Genomic DNA, 18,893 nt, shown 5'->3' with positions numbered 1-18,893 from the left:
CAGCAATCCTGAGATACAGCTTGCTCATATTTGTCCATAGGCTAAAATATCTAAAATTAACATATTGCCATTAGAAACAAAAATTTTATAAAGGAAGCAATATAACTTTTAAAATGTAGCTCACTAATTTTACTCATGTCAAGGGCCTAAAATAGCATTCAAAGCAATTGTCTTGCACTTTTGGTCCAGCAGTTCGGATATCTGCATTTTTGCAGGAAAAGTACTGAGAATGGTAAAAGCGTTGGCAATCTGGTCCAGTTTTCTGAGATTTGTAGTTCCAATACATCTGGAGAACATCAGGTTTGGGTTGACTGGTCTAGCAAGTGTTGCAAAGGCTTGTCTTTTCTAACTTTATAAGTTCAGGAAACTTCACAAGTCTGTTGCCTCCCCTTTGTTGCATTTTAGATTTTAAATTCTTCAGGGCAGCAAATTGACTTCTTGTTTATTATTCTGTAAAGTATCATTCATATTCATGGAGCTATCATAACAACAGCAACAGCTACTGAATTAAGAAAGGCTTTGGGTACTAAACGTGGTGACTACCTGACTACATGTTAAGAATTGTGGGTTAGAAAATAGAAAAATGTGTTGGAGCTATTAGAGGTATACAAATATTGTAATAGACTCCGTGGGGAAAGTGTATGTTGAAGCCTTCTTCTGGCAATACATCTCCCACCGTTTCTCCCCTTGCCATTCAGCCTGCCAGTGAGTGAGCGCACACCTCCTCTCGGGCATCCATTCAGTCAGTTCTATACACAATGTCAGTTTATGTTAAACCCACACATGGAACCATTTCCTTATGGAGAAGGGGAAGCTCTACATTCAAGTTGCTTCACATAGTGCTGTATTCCGCATTGCATTCCTGCAATTCCCATCACTGTGACAGAAACAAAAGTAAGACTCAGACGTGAGTCCACATTGATGCAATGGGACTTACTCCCTGGAAATTGTGCTCAGGTTTCCATCATTGTACGAACCACTGGCATAATGAAATTGCTCCATAATTACGCTTAAATGCTTCTTTTTTCCATTACTGCAATTGCTTGACTTTCATTACAGCAACAGGAATTATATTTCTGAATGATTGCACTTGGGCTTTTTTTTAAAAAAAACAATAGACAGAGAAGGAGCTTTTTCAGTCATTGCAGGAGCTCTTGTTTTTCTTGGAGCTTAATGGGCAGGAGAGCAAATGCTGCTTAAAAGTAATGCAGAAAGTGCCTCATTGGCTGTGCAACCGAGAAATGGCAGGGAATCGCCAGCCAGCCACGTCACAAACTGCCTTGCAGACCCTTCCTCTGCCAGGTGCTTCAGTAGCACTTTGCCAGTTCAGAGTGGCACAACTGGTAATTTCTTGGGTATTTTATAGTTATCAATTGCCTTGCAAGGACTTTATTATTATTATTATTATTATTATTATTATTATTATTATTATTTATATAGCACCATCAATGTACATGGTGCTGTACAGAGTAAAACAGTAAATAGCAAGACCCTGCCGCATAGGCTTACATTCTAATAAAATCATAATAAAACAATAAGGAGGGGAAGAGAATGCACCAAACAGGCACAGGGTAGGGTAAACAGGCACTGGGTAGGGTAAAGCTAACAGTATAAAGTCAGAACAAAATCAAGTTTTAAAAGCTTTAGGAAAAAGAAAAGTTTTTAGCTGAGCTTTAAAAGCTGCGATTGAACTTGTAGTTCTCAAATGTTCTGGAAGAGCGTTCCAGGCATAAGGGGCAGCAGAAGAAAATGGACGAAGCCGAGCAAGGGAAGTAGAGACCCTTGGGCAGGCGAGAAACATGGCATCAGAGGAGCGAAGAGCACGAGCGGGGCGATAGTGTGAGATGAGAGAGGAGAGATAGGAAGGAGCTAGACAGTGAAAAGCTTTGTAGGTCAACAGGAGAAGTTTATATTGGATTCTGAAGTGAATTGGAAGCCAATGAAGAGATTTCAGAAGTGGAGTTACATGGTCAGAGCGGCGAGCCAAGAAGATGATCTTAGCAGAAGAGTGGTGAACAGAAACCAACGGACTGATGTGAGAAGAAGGAAGGCCAGTGAGAAGAAGGTTGCAGTAGTCCTGAAAGGTGACCAAGAAATGTTTTGAATGAATAAATAAATTGTAAGTCAGAAAAATCGCAACACGGAAAACACTGCAGCCATGTCATCTGGATTGCCCATAGCAACTGCATGAACAAAGGAGCTCCATGCTGAAGAAAACAGCTAGTGTGGAAGCAGCCCGGCTTACTGAATGTGCCCAGGAAAAAAATGCACCATCAAGCAACTCTGGCATGATTCTTACTGGGATGGTCAATCTCTACCAGTTCAGACCGCATATGAGGCATAACATCTTTGAATGCTCCTCCATACCTCAGCAGAGGAATGTAGAAGTCAGGGGATTTCCCATAGTGAGATTCATCAGCAGGGATGGGGTGAGGACAGGGGCAAGTTTGAAAGAAAAACTCCGCCTTCTTGATTAAGGAGGACCAATTCAAGTTGGGCAAAGCCCACTTCAGGCCTGACCCAATGCACTTAGAGCTCTCACATCGCCTGCATCTTGCCCTCTGCCTCCTCTCACCTCCTACCCCCACCCACCCATTTCCCTAAAAAAAAATCCAACCCTAATCAACAACCCCTCATTTGGAAGCACCCTTATATTAATTATTATATCAAAACTCATTAGCATAAATAAAAGTATCTCGAAAAACGTATACTAGAAATTACACATAAACAAACCAAACCAAGAGTTAACTGTCCTGGAAATAGATTTTCTTCATACTGCGTTCCTTCCTCACACACCAAAGTAAGATCACACCAGAGTTGTGTTTCTGTTTAAAACGGAGTGAGAAAGAATCGCTTGCAGTTCTCCGTCTGAGCCTCACAGTGTCGCTGTTGGCCAGTGCGGAAGCCGGAGACAGGCCGAAGGAGATCCACTGGTGATGCTTCCTACAGAGTCGTTGCTTCATCGCTGCTGAGCAGATCGGGGACAGAGATCACCAAGACAAGGGTGAGAAGGGAAGGTACAAACTGCCGCGGCCTGAAAAAGGGTTAAGGAGACAGGTGAGCTCCTCTCCTTCCTAAGGGAGATTCCCTGCACCCTGGTGGGAATTTGAAGTGCCTTGGAAGCAGGAGGCAGCCAATTCTCATAGCGCCAGATGGAGAGAAGGGGAGAAGAGAGTGGCAGGGCACTGGCGAGGCAAGTACCGCTTCTCTTACTGTTCTCGTTCTCCTGCTGGGCTGCCTCAGAGCAGATTCGCTATTCAATCCCTGAGGAGATGGCAAAGGGTTCCATTGTGGGGAATCTGGCCAAGGACCTGGGGCTGAATGCCAGGGAACTACCAAGGCGCAATCTGCATGCTGTCTCTGTGGCTAAAATGCACCATTTCAGTATCAATGCAGAGAACGGAAACCTCTATGTGAATGACAGGATCGACAGGGAGGTAATATGTGACTCAACTCCGCAATGCTTTCTCAATTTTGAAGTAGTGATTGAAAATCCTTTAAATGTTTTCCATATAAGCATAGTGATACAGGACATTAATGATAATGCACCACAGTTCCTCAGTGGCATAATCAAGCTGGAGATAATTGAATCTACTTTACCAGGCACCCGATTTCTCCTTGGGAAAGCAAATGATCCAGACATTGGGATGAATTCTCTTCAGGATTACCAGCTAAGCACCAATCATTACTTCACCTTGGATGTTAAAAAGAATCAGGGGAAAAATAAATTTGCAGATTTAGTGCTGCAGAAACCACTTGATAGGGAAAGTGAACAGAGCCTTCACTTGATCCTTACAGCCCTGGATGGGGGTGAACCTAGAAAAACAGGGACTGCCCAGATATGGATTAATGTCACTGATGCCAATGACAACCCACCCATCTTCACTCAAGAGGTGTACCAGGTCAGTTTGAAGGAAAATACTCCTGTAGGTTCCCTGGTGCTTCAGATTGTAGCCTCTGATAAGGATGAAGGATCATATGCCCAAATCAGGTATCATTTCAGCAACATACCAGTGAATGCCAACAAGAAATTTACTCTGGATCCAACCAATGGCACAATCACTCTTATGGAGCCATTGGACTTTGAGGAAACTGAAGAATATACTATGACAGTTGCAGCAAAGGATGGCGGAGGATTGGTGACACATTGCAAAGTTGAAATAACTGTCCTTGATGAGAATGATAATGCCCCAGAGGTTATGTTAGCCTCTATTTCTAGCCCAGTTTCTGAAGACTTACTTTCAGGAACAGTGATTGCTTTCATCAATATAAATGATAAAGATACTGGTGATAATGGAAAGGTTACTTGCTATTTACAAGATGATTTGCCCTTCAAGATTCTTCCCACATCCAACAATTACTACAAGCTCCTGATTGACAGTCTCTTAGACCGAGAAAAAAACCCTGAATATAATATCACCATTACAGCCATTGACAAAGGGATCCCTCCTCTTTCCACACACAAAACCATCTCCCTACAGATCTCTGATATCAATGACAATGCCCCAGCCTTTGAGAGATCCTCCTACAGCATCTATGTGCCAGAAAACAATCCTTCCGGAGCCTCCATTTTCAGTATGAAAGCCTCTGATCCAGATGTGGACCAAAATGCACGGATCACCTACTCCATCCTCAACAGCAACATTGAAGAGCTCCCCATCTCCTCCTATATCTCCATTAATTCCGAGACGGGCACACTCTACGCCCAGCGGTCCTTCGACTATGAACAATTCAGGGAGTTCCAGCTGCAAGTGAAGGCCCAAGACGCTGGCTCTCCCCCTCTCAGCAGCAATGTCACAGTGAGGGTGTTCATTCTGGATCGGAATGATAACAGCCCTCGTATCCTGTCCCCTTCACAAGAAGCCAAAGGCTCAGCCTTGTTTGAGATGGTGCCTCGTTCGGCCGAGGCGGATTATCTTGTGACAAAGGTGGTGGCCGTGGATGCTGATTCTGGACACAACGCCTGGCTCTCCTACCACCTGATCCAAGCCACGGAGCCAGCGCTCTTCACTGTCGGTTCTCACACTGGTGAGATCAGGACAGCAAGGGCCTTTGTGGAGAGAGATGCTGTGAAGCAGAGACTAGTGGTTGTGGTGAAGGATAATGGGCAGCCGCCTCTCTCGGCCACCACTACTCTGAACCTGGTGTTTGCTGAGAACTTCCAGGAGGCCCTTCCCGAGATGAAAAACCAGCCGAGCAGCTCCGACTATCAGTCCGATCTCCAGTTCTATTTGGTGCTGGCCTTAGCTGTGATGTCATTCCTCTTCCTCTTGACAGTGATTCTGGCCATTATGACGAAGCTGCGACACTCAGGGAATCCCCAGTTCCTGCAGTGCTTTGGTCCCGTTCCCCATTCCAAGGCCGGTGCCGTGTTTCCACCTAATTTTGAAGATGGGACTTTGCCTTATTCCTACCAGCTTTGCCTCTCCTCAGAATCCAGGAAAAATGAGTTTTCCTTCCTGACTCCCAATGTTCAGATTGCTGATATTAGTCTTACTGGAGAGAACTCTGGTGTTGCTTTCACAGGTAATGCAGTAAACAATGTTGACAAGGTAAGTTTTTCTTTTAGGGATCATTTGTATTAGCTTTTCACATTCCATAATATTTTACTAGCAGTTAAATGGAAATATTCTTAATTGTATAATTCTGGTTTATTCTAGCAGAGGTATGTATTTTCCATATGTTTTGGGCAGGGAACTCCCTTTGGCTATGCTGGTTGGGGATGATGTGTGTTGTACTCCAAAACATCTCTGGGGCACCTGGTTGTTTATCGCTAGTTTCTAGGGAAATGGAGGTTGTAGATTGGCGTTTATTTTATATTTCTACTTTTTGCTTGATATATAATATTACTGAAGCCAGGAGTTTGAAGTTTTTTTAAAAAACTACAACAACATGTAGATCTGTAGTAGCCTGTTGAAGTAGTCTTGTGAGTGTAGTGAAACTTATATTATTTTGTTTTAAAGAAAATAGAGTGTGAGAGAGAATACTTTTAATTTCATTATGTTTTTATGTCTATCAAATAGATACCATCCTCTGTACTGCAATATTTGTTTCACTTTCACTTTATGAATATCATTCATATTCTAATTCCGTGCACACTTATTTGATAGTAAGTCCCATTGAACTCAATTGTTTACTTCTGAGTAGAGATGTCTTGGATTGTGCTACATACTTAGATGTCAAAATATTTATTGGAGCAAAAGGACTTCCACAAAATATATGAGTGTTGCTGTTGTGTCTAGATGACATTTTCTTCCATTACATGGATAGATTTAGCAGTTATGCTGAGAAAAGATCAATGATCTATCTAGGTCTGTGTTATCAAGCTTGTCTAGCAAGGGCTGTCTAAGATCATAGAATCATAGAATGGCAGAGTTGGAAGGGGCCTACAAGGCCATCGAGTCCAACCTCCTGCTCAATGCAGGAATCCACCCTAAAGCATCCCTGACAGATGCTTGTCCAGCTGCCTCTTGAAGGCGTCTAGTGTGATCTTGACCTCTTCTGCTTCCTGAGTTTTTTAACTGTCTTATCCAGGTAAAATGATGTTATAACCAATTTAGTAATATGTTGGTATATCTTAGATATTATCAAGAAATTCAGAGAAAGTATATAAATATTCTAGTATATAGATATTCAGTTTTTTTCAGGACATTCAAGATGTTGATCCTTCACTTTTTATGAACATGTAGATTGACACAGTAGCAATATATGATGTCTTGACAAGTATTGTTTTAATATTCCCCTACATTATCTAGCACTCCACTAGTTAGCTTTCTGACCTTTGTTTATTCAGCTAATAAAGTTACACTGGTCGGTAAGGGGGACACTGCAAGTTAAAGCTAATTCTTTCTGTGACATATTTTCCAGTATTTTTAATTGATTTAATATTCAACTTTTTTCTTATGGTGCTTACGTACAAGCCTTTTTGTAAGGTGAATTACATTCAGCATCCATGAAATGCTCAGAATAGGAACATTTAAGATGTTTTCAAGGACTCAGAGTCTTTAACACTGTGATTCCTTCAAAGAAGAACGGTGTATTGGCGTTTTGCTCAGTTTTGCTTGTTTGTTTGATCGAATGATTTTGATTCCTTACTTGCATGCAGTGTCCATTTAAATGGAGTGAATATTCTGAATACATAATCTGTGGATGATACTTTCTTAAAACTTGAATTTTCAGACTTCATCATGAAAGGTCTTTTGACTAATATTTATCGCTGTAGCATGATCCTTAGCTAGAACTGCATCACTGAATCATCTTGATCATCCAAGTGAAGATAAAAGCTTGTCAAGCATCCAGAATTTCCCCAGGGATTCCCAAGTACTTCCTTGCCTACTGTATCAAGTGTTAACTGAATTAGCTAGATGCATAACATAGCCCATGAAATGGAGTTGGTGAGAAGAAGGTGACGAGAACATTGCTCCCACATCCAGAATAAAGAAGCAAAACTCTTGTTGCTGGGTAAATTAGGACCACAACTTTATTAATTTATATTTAAGGAGATCTGCCGTGATTTAAGCACTGTGTGGAAACAAACCAAAATGGGACACGCTATGTCCCTGAATTGGAAGCATTATATGGACTGCATCCTGGCATCCTCTCATCCCCAAATCTGGCTACACTTCCTTCACTGTTGAAGGAGGCTCCATCTGGTTCACAACACCCAAACCCTAAATATTTGGGTGTTCAAAGTAGGAAAGCCTCCAGTGGTGTTCCTTTTCCTGCCCCCGAGTCCCAAAGTCCTGAGGGGAGGCCTACATAATCTCTGCTCACCCTGTTGGTGCTCCGAGGTGCTCACCAATGACTGAAGCCGCAACTTAATTCCTTGCACAGAGTTGTCTGTAGTGACTAGGGTCCCGCTCCTATTTACCAGCTTCCCTTCACCATTAATTGCTAACCACCCCCACCAACCCCAAGCATACAGTGTAGAGTGGGTAAAACCCACCACCTCCTCTCATCAAGTTGGGTAACTAGCAAAATATCCCTACTTGGCCCTTACATGGCTAACTAATCTTACACAGGCCACAGCTAGACCTAAGGTTTATCCTGGGATCACCCAGGGTTCGCCCCTGCCTGAGCCCTGGATCCCCTGTGTGTCACCTAGATGAACAGGTTTGACCTCTGGATGATCCAGGGATAAACCTTAGGTCTAGCTATGGACACAGTGACCTGGGAAGTGGGGATGGAAAGGGGTGCTGCTGAGATCAGTTGGCAAAGCGTCTGATGGGGTGGGAAAGGTAGCTGGTGACAGATGAATATACATTTCTATCTGTACAGTCTATGGCCACAGCTAGACCTAAGGTTTATCCTGGGATCATCCAGGGTTCGCCCCTGCCTGAGCACTGGATCCCCTGTGTGTCACCTAGATGAACAGGTTTGGCCCCTGGACGATCCAGGGATAAACCTTAGGTCTAGCTATGGCTTGAGTCTACATAGATCTACAAATGTAGTTTCAAAGTACTAGAACAGGTTTGCAAATGTGTTATTACCCAGTTACACTCATCAGTCAGCTGAGTTTGGCTGGAAATATCTGCAAAGTTTATACTCATTAGCAAAGCCAAATTTGCTACCCTGCAACATCTGAAATTAATCTAGGAGTATATTAAAGGGCAAACTAATTCTGAGACTCTTAAATTTATACTTAAAAACAGTACCCTTTCTTGAGTATTTAAATTCTTCTGCACTGAGAGAGAGAAGAGTGAGAAAGTTATACAAATGACCTGGCTGGAAATATCTCATTCATTCATCCAAACAATCATTTTATATCATTTTATATCATTAAAAGCCTTGAGGACCAAGAATTCCGCAGTAATAAGGCATAGAAGAAAAAAATTGAATTATTTCCATTTTCTATTCTTTCTAATGAAGGTATAGCTTTAACCCTTGACAAAACACACAAACAAAATTATAATGATATATTATTTACCATGCCACAAAAGATTTAACATGCTGTTTCTCAAACATCAGCAGCAACAACGTCAACAAACAAACAAAACAAAAAAACTCAGCAAACCTTCCATGTCGTATGTTTATGACACCTCTTGCAGTTCTCCATCTGAGACTCAGAGTGCCGCTGTTGGCCAACGTAGATCTCACAAAGGCGCTGGGAATCTACTGGTGGACGCTTCCCGCAGTGTGATGGCTCAGTCACAGACAGCAGATCTGAGAAAGAGCAGAGCATGGGGACACGCAAACACTTTTTTTTGCTGAGAAACTGCAACATATACAAATTCAGCAGAAAACAATGATTAATATGTGATCATCTGGATACACAAAACAAGGATAAAGCATATTTTTCAGCAAGTGCAATGGAAGGCAAGAACAAAGACAACACCAGTTCAGTAAGAAGGCAAGTACCTCTCCTCTTATTACTGTCTATGTTCTGCCAGGTTTCTTCGGAACACATTCAGTATTCAATCCCTGAGGAAATGGAAAAGGGTTCAGTTGTGGGAAATCTTTTCAAAGATTTGAGGCTGAATGATGAAGAAAAAGATAATCACAATCTGCATATCCTTTCTTTGGGTAAAAAGCAACATTTCACTATTAGTGCAGAAAATGGGAACCTATATCTGAATGACAGGATTGACAGGGAGGAATTGTGTGGGAGGAAAGCATTCTGCCCCATCAGTTTTGAAGTGGTGACTGAAAGCACTATGAGTATCCTTCATGTAACTGTTGAGATACAGGACATTAATGATAATGCACCACATTTCATAAAAGATGATATCAAGCTAGAAATAAGTGAATCTTCCTTACCAGGAACCACATTTCTCCTTGGACAAGCTGAAGATCCCGACATCGGGATGAACGCTCTCCAGGATTACCGCCTTAGCATAAACCAGTATTTTGTTCTGGAAGTTAGAGAGAGAGAAGATGGAAATAAATATGTGGAATTACTATTGAACAAACATCTGGATCGTGAAAGTGAAAGCAGTTTCCATTTAATCCTTACAGCATTGGATGGAGGGAAGCCTCCCAAAACTGGGACAGCCAAAATATGGATTAGTGTCATTGATGCCAATGACAACCCACCTGTCTTTAGTCAAGACAAATATGTAGTGAACCTGAGAGAGAACACCCCAAGTGGATCTGCAGTAATACAAGTGAAAGCCACAGATAAAGATGAAGGTTCTTACGGCCAGATTAGCTATGGTTTTAGCAACATCCCTGGAAGTGATCATCAGAAATTCTACTTGGATCCAGAAGATGGGACAATTACAGTTAGGGGAGATCTGGACTTTGAGGAAACTGAGAAATACGTGATGGCAGTAGAGGCAAGAGATGGAGGTGGATTAGTGGCTCACTGTAACATTGAAATAAAGATATTGGATGAGAATGACAATGCCCCAGAAGTTCTTCTTGCCTCTTTATCCAGCCCAATACCTGAAGATTCTGCAACAGGAACGCTGGTAGCCCTGTTCAATGTAAACGATAGAGATTCTGGGGATCATGGGAAAGTTACTTGCCATTTAAAAGATGCTTTGCCATTCAAAATAGTATCAGCCTCCAATAACTTCTATAAGCTTCTTACGGAAGGTTCCTTGGACAGAGAACACACTGCAGAATACAATATCACTATCACAGCCACTGACAACGGGGCACCGCCTCTTTCCACAGACAAAACCATCTCAGTACAGATTTCCGATATTAATGATAACTCCCCTGCCTTTGAGAAATCCTCTTACACTGCCTATGTGCCAGAGAACAATCCTTCGGGCTCCTCCATTTTTAGGGTCAAAGCCTCAGACACAGATTTGGGCCGCAATGCTCAAATCACTTACTCCATCCTCAGCAGCACCATTGAGGAATTACCCCTCTCGTCTTACCTCTCCATCAACTCTGAAACGGGCACGATCTATGCTCAGCGCTCCTTTGACTATGAACAATGCAGGGAGTTTCGACTGGTAGTGAGGGCACAAGATGGCGGCTCCCCACCCCTCAGCAGTGATGCCTCAGTGGCAGTGTTTATCCTGGACCAGAATGACAAAAGCCCTCAAATCCTTTATCCGTCTCAAGGGGTAGAGGGATCAGCCATGTTTGAGATGGTGCCACGCTCAGCAGAGGAGGGTTATCTGGTGACGAAGGTGGTAGCCGTGGATGCTGACTCCGGACACAACGCTTGGCTCTCTTACTATCTGCTCCAAGCCACTGAGCCGGGGCTCTTCACAATCGGGTCCCATAACGGTGAGATCAGGACTTCACGGATGTTTTCGGAAAGAGATGCCGTGAAGCAGAAGCTAGTAATCTTAGTAAAGGATAATGGGCAGCCACCACTTTCTGCCACCGTGAGTCTCAACCTGGTCTTTGCCGAAAACTTTCAAGAGGCCCTTCCGGAAATGAACAACCAATTCAGTGGCTCAGAGAATCAGTCTGATCTCCAGTTCTACTTGGTACTTGCCTTGGCTTTGATTTCATTCTTATTCCTCTCGACGGTGACTCTTGTGATTATGATGAAGCTTCGACAGTCGGGGAATCCCAAATTCCTACAGTGTTTTGGTCCTGTCCCCCATTCAAATAATGCTGTGATATTCCCACCAAATTATGAGGAAGGGACATTGCCATATTCCTATCAGCTTTGTCTCTCTTCAGAGTCCAGGATACACGAATTTACCTTTCCAACACCCAGAGTTCAAATTGATTGTGACAATAAGTCTGATGTGCTTTTGACAGCCGATGGAGGCAATCTCTTAAATGCTGAGATGGATAAAGCAACTATGGTGAGTTTTCTTTTTATTGGTACCTACGATATAGTCTACTCACCTTTCATTGAGATTTACTATTTTAAGGTATGTGGTAATTTGTCTGATTTCATAATTTATATATAGATGGATTTTAATTTTTATCTTCTGTCCTGACCCGTCGCAAGTTCATTTTTTCAACTTTATTGAATAGTTTTTCATGTTTTAATGCTGTGCGATAATTTCTTTGCAGCTAGGCTGCTGCTTTAAAATAAGTTTATATCTAAAATATGCTCCCTTCTCATGGAAAATGAGTGGCGGGAGAGAAATAAATCCTATTCAGCCATTCACAAAGTGTTGTTTAAATTAGTGTTCTTGATCACCTGACAAGGCCCCCCACGGATAAAGGGCTTGTGATTCAGCATTACGAGAGTTACAACAGAGTGGTGGCGCTTGTGTGCTCTCCGTCCTCGCACATTTAAACAACATGCTTTGGGAATGCTGAAAGGGCTAGAATGTTTGCAGTGAAAAAGAGATTTTGTGTGGAAATTACACCACCAGTCTTTTTGTTATGTGGAAATGAGAGGAAAGGGGCTATAATATAGATTAATTTCAGTAACATGGAGAATGAAACAGTAAATTGAATGTTAGACAGAACGATCGAAGGAAGGTAGAATATAAGTTGCTAATGAGATATACTTTTTCAATAGTAGTAATAGTAGTAGTTACAACAGCAGTAGTTGTTGAAGTAGTACATTTTGTTGAACTCCATGGGATTTATTTCTGAGTAAACATGCATAGGATTGTGCTATTAATGTATCTTTATTTTGTTAGCCACAGGCCATACCAATTTATGAAGTATAGGAATATTAAGAGTGTAAATCCCATCTATGTCTACTCAGAAGTAAGCCCCATTGAATTCAGTGGGATTCACTCCCAAGTAAGTGAGTATAGGATTGCAGCCTAATTTACTTTTAGACAAATGTAAAAGTAAAGTAGAGTTGCTATATAAACAGTATATATTCCATTTCCCCGTAGAAAATAATAGTGCAAAATAACTTAGGCCATTATAACACACACAAAAATCAGATTCTATCAATGAACAAAATAGATTGATACATGGAAATTGGTGACATAGAATATTGGTGGGGGGAATGCCACCCTTCAATCTGGCCAATAAGTGATCAGAATCCTATACTGCAGCTGCACCTCCACTAGTTCTGTTGCACAATAGACTACTAATATAACAGGAATATAGCAGTTCCTGAAATAAGCACGGAAGGGAGAGGAAATCCTCATTTCTGGAATGGGGCACGGGTGCTGCTAAACACGCTGGAGGCCTTGTGAATGCTTGCCACCTGTCTCATTCATTGGCTGGGCTACATGGGGCCCTCTGGAGCATTTCTCTCCCTGCCCCTCTCCTCATGCCTTTCTCCTAAGGAGGGGTCAAGGGCATTTGCTTGATATGTTTTGTGACTGGGCCTGGAAATACAGTAAACCCTTTTAAAATTAAATTGGAGATAACAGATATAAGTAATACCTCATGACCCAGCCAGGGAAATAGTAGATAAAAATAATGCTGAGATTGTGACATCCCCTTGAGGAATCGCAGGATTACAACTTGGTTACCAGTTCAGTTCAGGATTACAGAAGCAATATCATATGTTACATTAGACGCCATTGACCTGGAGAATGGGAAAGAGATGTTGATTTCAAAACCATAATCAAATTCCCAAATATTTTGCTCAAGTATAAGAGAAATAGTTCCTGTGTAAATGTAGGCCTTCAAATTGTATTTCTTCATAACATACAAAAACACCTACATCCAGGTTGCATTTTGTTTGGAATTGAAAGGGAGAAAATATCCCTTGCAGTTTTCATTTTGAGCCTCACAGTGCCGCTGTTGGCCAATCTCATAGTGAGATAAGGATGTAAAACAACTGAAGAATCCAACACTGAGGTCGCTTCATCAGTGTTGTGCAGTTCAAAGAGAGAGAGAGAGAGAGAGAGAGAGAGAGAGAGAGAGAGCATCGCTGATGGCAGAAAGAAAACACATGTGATCTGTATGAATCAAAAAGTGTTGATTTTTCCTTATGGAGTTTACCTGTATGCTGGTAAAGTCTGATCTGATTTGAAGAAAAGGGGGGAAAACCTGATTTTTCACAGAGCCAAATGGAGAAAAGGCATAAAAAGGATGGCAGGGCACTGATGAGGCAAGTACTCCTTCTCTTACTATTGTCATTCCCCTGCTGGGCTGCCTCGGAACAAATTCACTATTCAATCCCAGAGGAGATGGCAAAGGGTTCCATTGTGGGGAATCTGGCCAAGGATCTGGGTCTGAATGCCAAAGAACTAGCTAAGCGCAATCTGCATGCTGTCTCAGTGGATGAAATGAAATATTTCAGTACCAGTGCAGAGAATGGAAACCTCTATGTAAATGACAGGATAGACAGAGAGAGAATATGTGGCAAAAATCCACTTTGCTTTGTTAATTTTGAAGTGGTGATTGACAACCCTCTGAATATTTTCCATATAACTGTATCAATCCAGGACATTAATGATAATGCTCCACAGTTTCTCAGTGGCAACATCAGCTTGGAGACAAGTGAACTCACTTTAACTGGTACTCGATTTCTCCTTGGAAAAGCAGAAGACCCTGATATTGGGATGAATTCTCTCCAGAATTACCAGCTCAGCCCAAATCCATACTTCACCCTGGAAGTAAAGGAGAGTCAAGATGGAAATAAATTTGCAGGCTTAGTGCTTCAGACAACACTGGATCGAGAAAGTGAACAGACCCTTCACTTGGTCCTTGCAGCCCTGGATGGTGGCAAACCAAGAAAAACAGGGACCGCACAGATATGGATTAATGTCACTGATGCCAATGACAACCCACCCATCTTCACTCAAGAGGTGTACCAGGTCAGTTTGCGTGAAAATACTCCTGTAGGTTCCCTTGTGCTCCAGATTGTAGCCTCTGATAAGGATGAAGGCACAAATGCCCTAATCATGTATCACTTCAGCAACATTCCAGCAAAAGCCCAACAGATATTCAGTTTGGATCCAGCTAATGGCAAAATCACTCTTTTGGAGTCACTGAATTTTGAAGAAGACAAAGAATATAGTATGACAGTTGCAGCAAAAGATGGTGGAGGATTAGTAACACATTGCAAAGTAGATGTACAGGTTATTGATGAGAATGACAATGCCCCAGAAGTAACCCTGATTTCCTTGTTCAGCCCAGTTTTGGAAGATTCTCTACCTGGAACCTTAATTGCTCTGATCAATGTAAATGACAAAGATACTGGTGACAATGGAAAGGTTACTTGCTATTTACAAGATGATTTGCCATTCAAGATTCTACCCTCATCCAACAATTACTACAAGCTCCTGACAGACAGTGCTCTGGACAGAGAAAGAGCTCCTGAATATAATATTACAGTCACAGCCATTGACAAAGGGATCCCTCCTCTTTCCACACACAAAACCATCTCCCTACAGATCTCTGATATCAATGACAATGCTCCAACCTTTGAGAGATCCTCCTACAGCATCTATGTGCCAGAAAACAATCCTTCCGGAGCCTCCATTTTCAGTATGAAAGCCTCTGATCCAGATGTGGACCAAAACGCACGGATCACCTACTCCATCCTCAACAGCAACATTGAAGAGCTCCCCATCTCCTCCTATATCTCCATTAATTCCGAGACAGGCACACTCTACGCCCAGCGGTCCTTCGACTATGAACAATTCAGGGAGTTCCAGCTGCAAGTCAAGGCCCAAGACGCTGGCTCTCCCCCTCTCAGCAGCAATGTCACAGTGAGGGTGTTCATTCTGGATCGGAATGATAACAGCCCTCGTATCCTGTCCCCTTCACAAGAAGCCAAAGGCTCAGCCTTGTTTGAGATGGTGCCTCGTTCGGCCGAGGCGGACTATCTTGTGACAAAGGTGGTGGCCGTGGATGCTGATTCTGGACACAACGCCTGGCTCTCCTACCACCTGATCCAAGCCACGGAGCCAGCGCTCTTCACTGTCGGTTCTCACACTGGTGAGATCAGGACAGCAAGGGCCTTTGTGGAGAGAGATGCTGTGAAGCAGAAACTAGTGGTTGTGGTGAAGGACAATGGGCAGCCACCTCTCTCGGCCACCACTACTCTGAACCTGGTGTTTGCTGAGAACTTCCAGGAGGCCCTTCCGGAGATGAAAAACCAGCCGAGCAGCTCCGACTATCAGTCCGATCTCCAGTTCTATTTGGTGCTGGCCTTAGCTGTGATGTCATTCCTCTTCCTCTTGACAGTGATTCTGGCCATTATGACGAAGCTGCGACACTCAGGGAATCCCCAGTTCCTGCAGTGCTTTGGTCCCGTTCCCCATTCCAAGGCCGGTGCCGTGTTTCCACCTAATTTTGAAGATGGGACTTTGCCTTATTCCTACCAGCTTTGCCTCTCGTCAGAATCCAGGAAAAATGAGTTTTCCTTCCTGACTCCCAATGTTCAGATTTCAGACAATATTCTTAGCGGAGAGAAGTCTTCTGTGCCTTTCACAAGCAATGAAGGAAACAATTTACATCCGGAGATTGACAATACCCCCAAGGTAAAGTGTGCAGCGGCTCTTCTGATGTTCTTATATTTTTATGTTCTTCGTACAAGAATAGGCAAATATAATGTTATCCTATATTACAGCTTCCTAACTTTCCATTTACTTAATGTATCCAAGCTTTCATTAAACTTTCCCTTCTTTATTATTAATTACAGCGAAACATAACTAAAGTAGTTGTGAAATTTTTGCAGTTTGCTTTTTAATAATTCTGTGATAAGAGAAAAAACTTTTGAAATAAAAGTAAGACTAAGGCTGCAAATCCATTCATACTTTCCTAGGATTAAGTCCTACTGAAAATAGCAGGTTTTGCTGCCAACCAAACATGCATAGGATTGTGCTATTAATTAGGATAACAGAGCATAAGCTTTCAAAAGGAAACATAAAATATCATTCTAATACTCTGACTAGATGTTCAAATGGAAAAGTCCAGGTCACAATGTTTAAAATAAACACCCAACCAAAAGACTTACAATTTAATACTTTATTGTTAAACATATAACTATCCTGTTATATTCAGAAGGGATTACAATATATGTTTTCTCAGATGGATATTCCTAGCTAGATAGATTGTAAAATAATATATCTTGCTTATCTATGTTTTTAGCAGTGAGTCTTCTGGTACTCTTTGGCTGAACTGATGTGAAGTTTTGTAAACTTCACTAACGTTCTGAGTGCTGTGGTTAGGTTGTGTATGATCCAGATACATTTGGAAGAGATGCATGAGCATCTCCTCTGCACATTATATTGGACAGTAGAAATGAAAGATGAGGACATCAGTAGCCACTTTCTCATAATGTGGGGATGCCAGCCACCCTGAGAGGGAAACAGAGGTGAGACTGTTTTGAAGCAGCATAGTATCAACATAGGGTTGTGTTGCTGTTGCTGTTGTTGCTGCTGTTTTATTGTAAATAAAATATTTATTGTAAGTAAATGCAGTTATATTATTATATCTGTTATTATTCTATCAGACATTTGAATCAATGCGTAATATCGGGTGACACAAGCCTGGAAAATAAGTATTATGAAATGAGAATATCATCAAAATTCTGCAATCATTATTGTGGAGAGAGAGAGAGGGATAATATAATAATTATATTATTAATAATATAATAATTAATAATAATATAATTATTAATTAATAATATAATAATTATATTATTATAATAATAATAAGAGAGAGGGAGAGAGTTTGATCATTTTTCTTCTCTTTTCTCTGATCACATACTTTTAAGTAGATGTTTGAACGTTCTGTTCAGTTTTTAGCTTGTGCAGTGATCCACAGGCTGTTTGTACAAGCTGAAGTCTTCCATGCATATATATACAGACCGTGGGCACCAGGGTATGCATATCAGCACTTACATCCTGCATCTAGTGACCACGTATGTAGCAAGTCAGCACTATGAACCTGCCAGGTGTGACACTGCACACCAGAACATGGTGTGGCTAAAAGAATCATTCTCTACTAGAGCATCCAACTCTGCAAACCCCATCCAGCTCAACACTCGGGATGCTTACAGCCAGAGCAATTACAGGTGCCAGCCAGAGCAACCTGCAAATGGAGAGAGGCTGATATATGTGACAGGGGGATGCGGCAAGGGGATCTAAAGCCTTTACCAAGGCATGTTATGAATATGTAGAGGTATAGGGGGCTCTGAGTTTGAACAAAGTCCAAATAAAATAGCACGCTCAACACCCCGGGTCCTGCAATCAAATCATCCAATGTCTGGGTGTGTTGGGTGTCTGGGCATGCCAGTTCACTTGGTATCTGACCCTCCCTCCCAGCCTCCTGGACTCCATGGTGTAAGTAAAGCATCACAGCAAAGGCTTTAGAAGCATCCCATCCTTGTGGTAAGAACTAGTTAGTGTTTGTTTGCTGCCCTCCAGTTTTATGTTTTGATCTTTATTCTTCTCTTCTGTGATTATGTAGGGACCTGATTAAAGAACTAATAATCTCTCTAGCCCAGTATTATCAACCATGAATGGCAATGACTCTCTAAGATCCGAGCTGAGGTCTTTCTCAGCCCTGCTACTTTCACACTTTTAAAGGGAGATTCCCACCCATTTCAACTATGCCCCCAACTTTATGCAACCCAAATTTAACCTTAGGAATTCTTAATAGTATTCTAGTATACCATGGTGGTATTTGAGGAAGTCTTGACAACCATTTCTATCATTCTTTGCAACTTTCAAAATTTAGGCTATAGCATGCTGTCCTTAGCATTCATTGCATTATATATTCATTACTTTTGGTACATAGACCTAAGGAAAAAGAACATGTTGTGACTTCCATGATTGGAATTAAGTGATGGGATCCAAAGAATAATTAGTGGAAGGGGGAATGGCCATTAGTGCTGTTTCTGAAATGCTTGTGCAAGGGCTTGGACAAGAGTTCACAATGCTACAAGTCACATGCTCCTACTTGTGCAAGAGTTTGCAAAGGAAGAAGTATTCTTGGATTTCATTTCACTTTTCTTGTGCAACCCTCAAGCACAAGGTGCAGAAACACCTTTCTGTGAATGGAAAACACATTTCACATGTGGAAGGGCAACTTTGAATCCAAACTATAGTTGAGAGCTATGTGGTTGAGGAGAAGTCCATTAAGGTCCTCCAAGAATG

General features: G+C 41.9%; 2 protein-coding genes across 16 annotated transcripts in view; both read left to right on the top strand.

Annotated features, from left to right (window-relative positions):
- Window positions 1-18,893, top strand: part of LOC134401297 (protocadherin gamma-C5-like) — a 298,584-nt gene that overhangs the window by 155,548 nt on the left and 124,143 nt on the right. The window contains exon 1 of one of the 15 annotated variants that reach the window (XM_063130085.1): window positions 3,073-5,552. The exons of 13 other annotated variants lie outside the window; for them this stretch is intronic. In XM_063130085.1, the coding sequence (XP_062986155.1) occupies window positions 3,153-5,552 (2,400 nt within the window). In that variant the 5' untranslated portion in view covers window positions 3,073-3,152. Of the gene's footprint in view, window positions 1-3,072; window positions 5,553-9,207; window positions 11,718-18,893 lie in introns of those variants that run through there. One more of the 15 variants, XM_063130082.1, reaches the window with a different exon arrangement.
- Window positions 13,857-18,216, top strand: LOC134401216 (protocadherin gamma-B5-like). The gene is made up of 2 exons (XM_063129966.1): window positions 13,857-16,271; window positions 18,205-18,216. The coding sequence occupies exons 1-2, from the start codon at window positions 13,887-13,889 to the stop codon at window positions 18,214-18,216; spliced, it is 2,397 nt and encodes a 798-aa protein (XP_062986036.1). The 5' UTR covers window positions 13,857-13,886.

The sequence above is a fragment of the Elgaria multicarinata genome, chromosome 7, assembly GCF_023053635.1.
Source record: "Elgaria multicarinata webbii isolate HBS135686 ecotype San Diego chromosome 7, rElgMul1.1.pri, whole genome shotgun sequence".
NCBI lineage: Eukaryota > Metazoa > Chordata > Lepidosauria > Squamata > Anguidae > Elgaria > Elgaria multicarinata.
The sequence above is the reverse complement of the archived record's forward strand: the minus strand, read 5'-3'. Positions and strand labels throughout refer to the sequence as shown.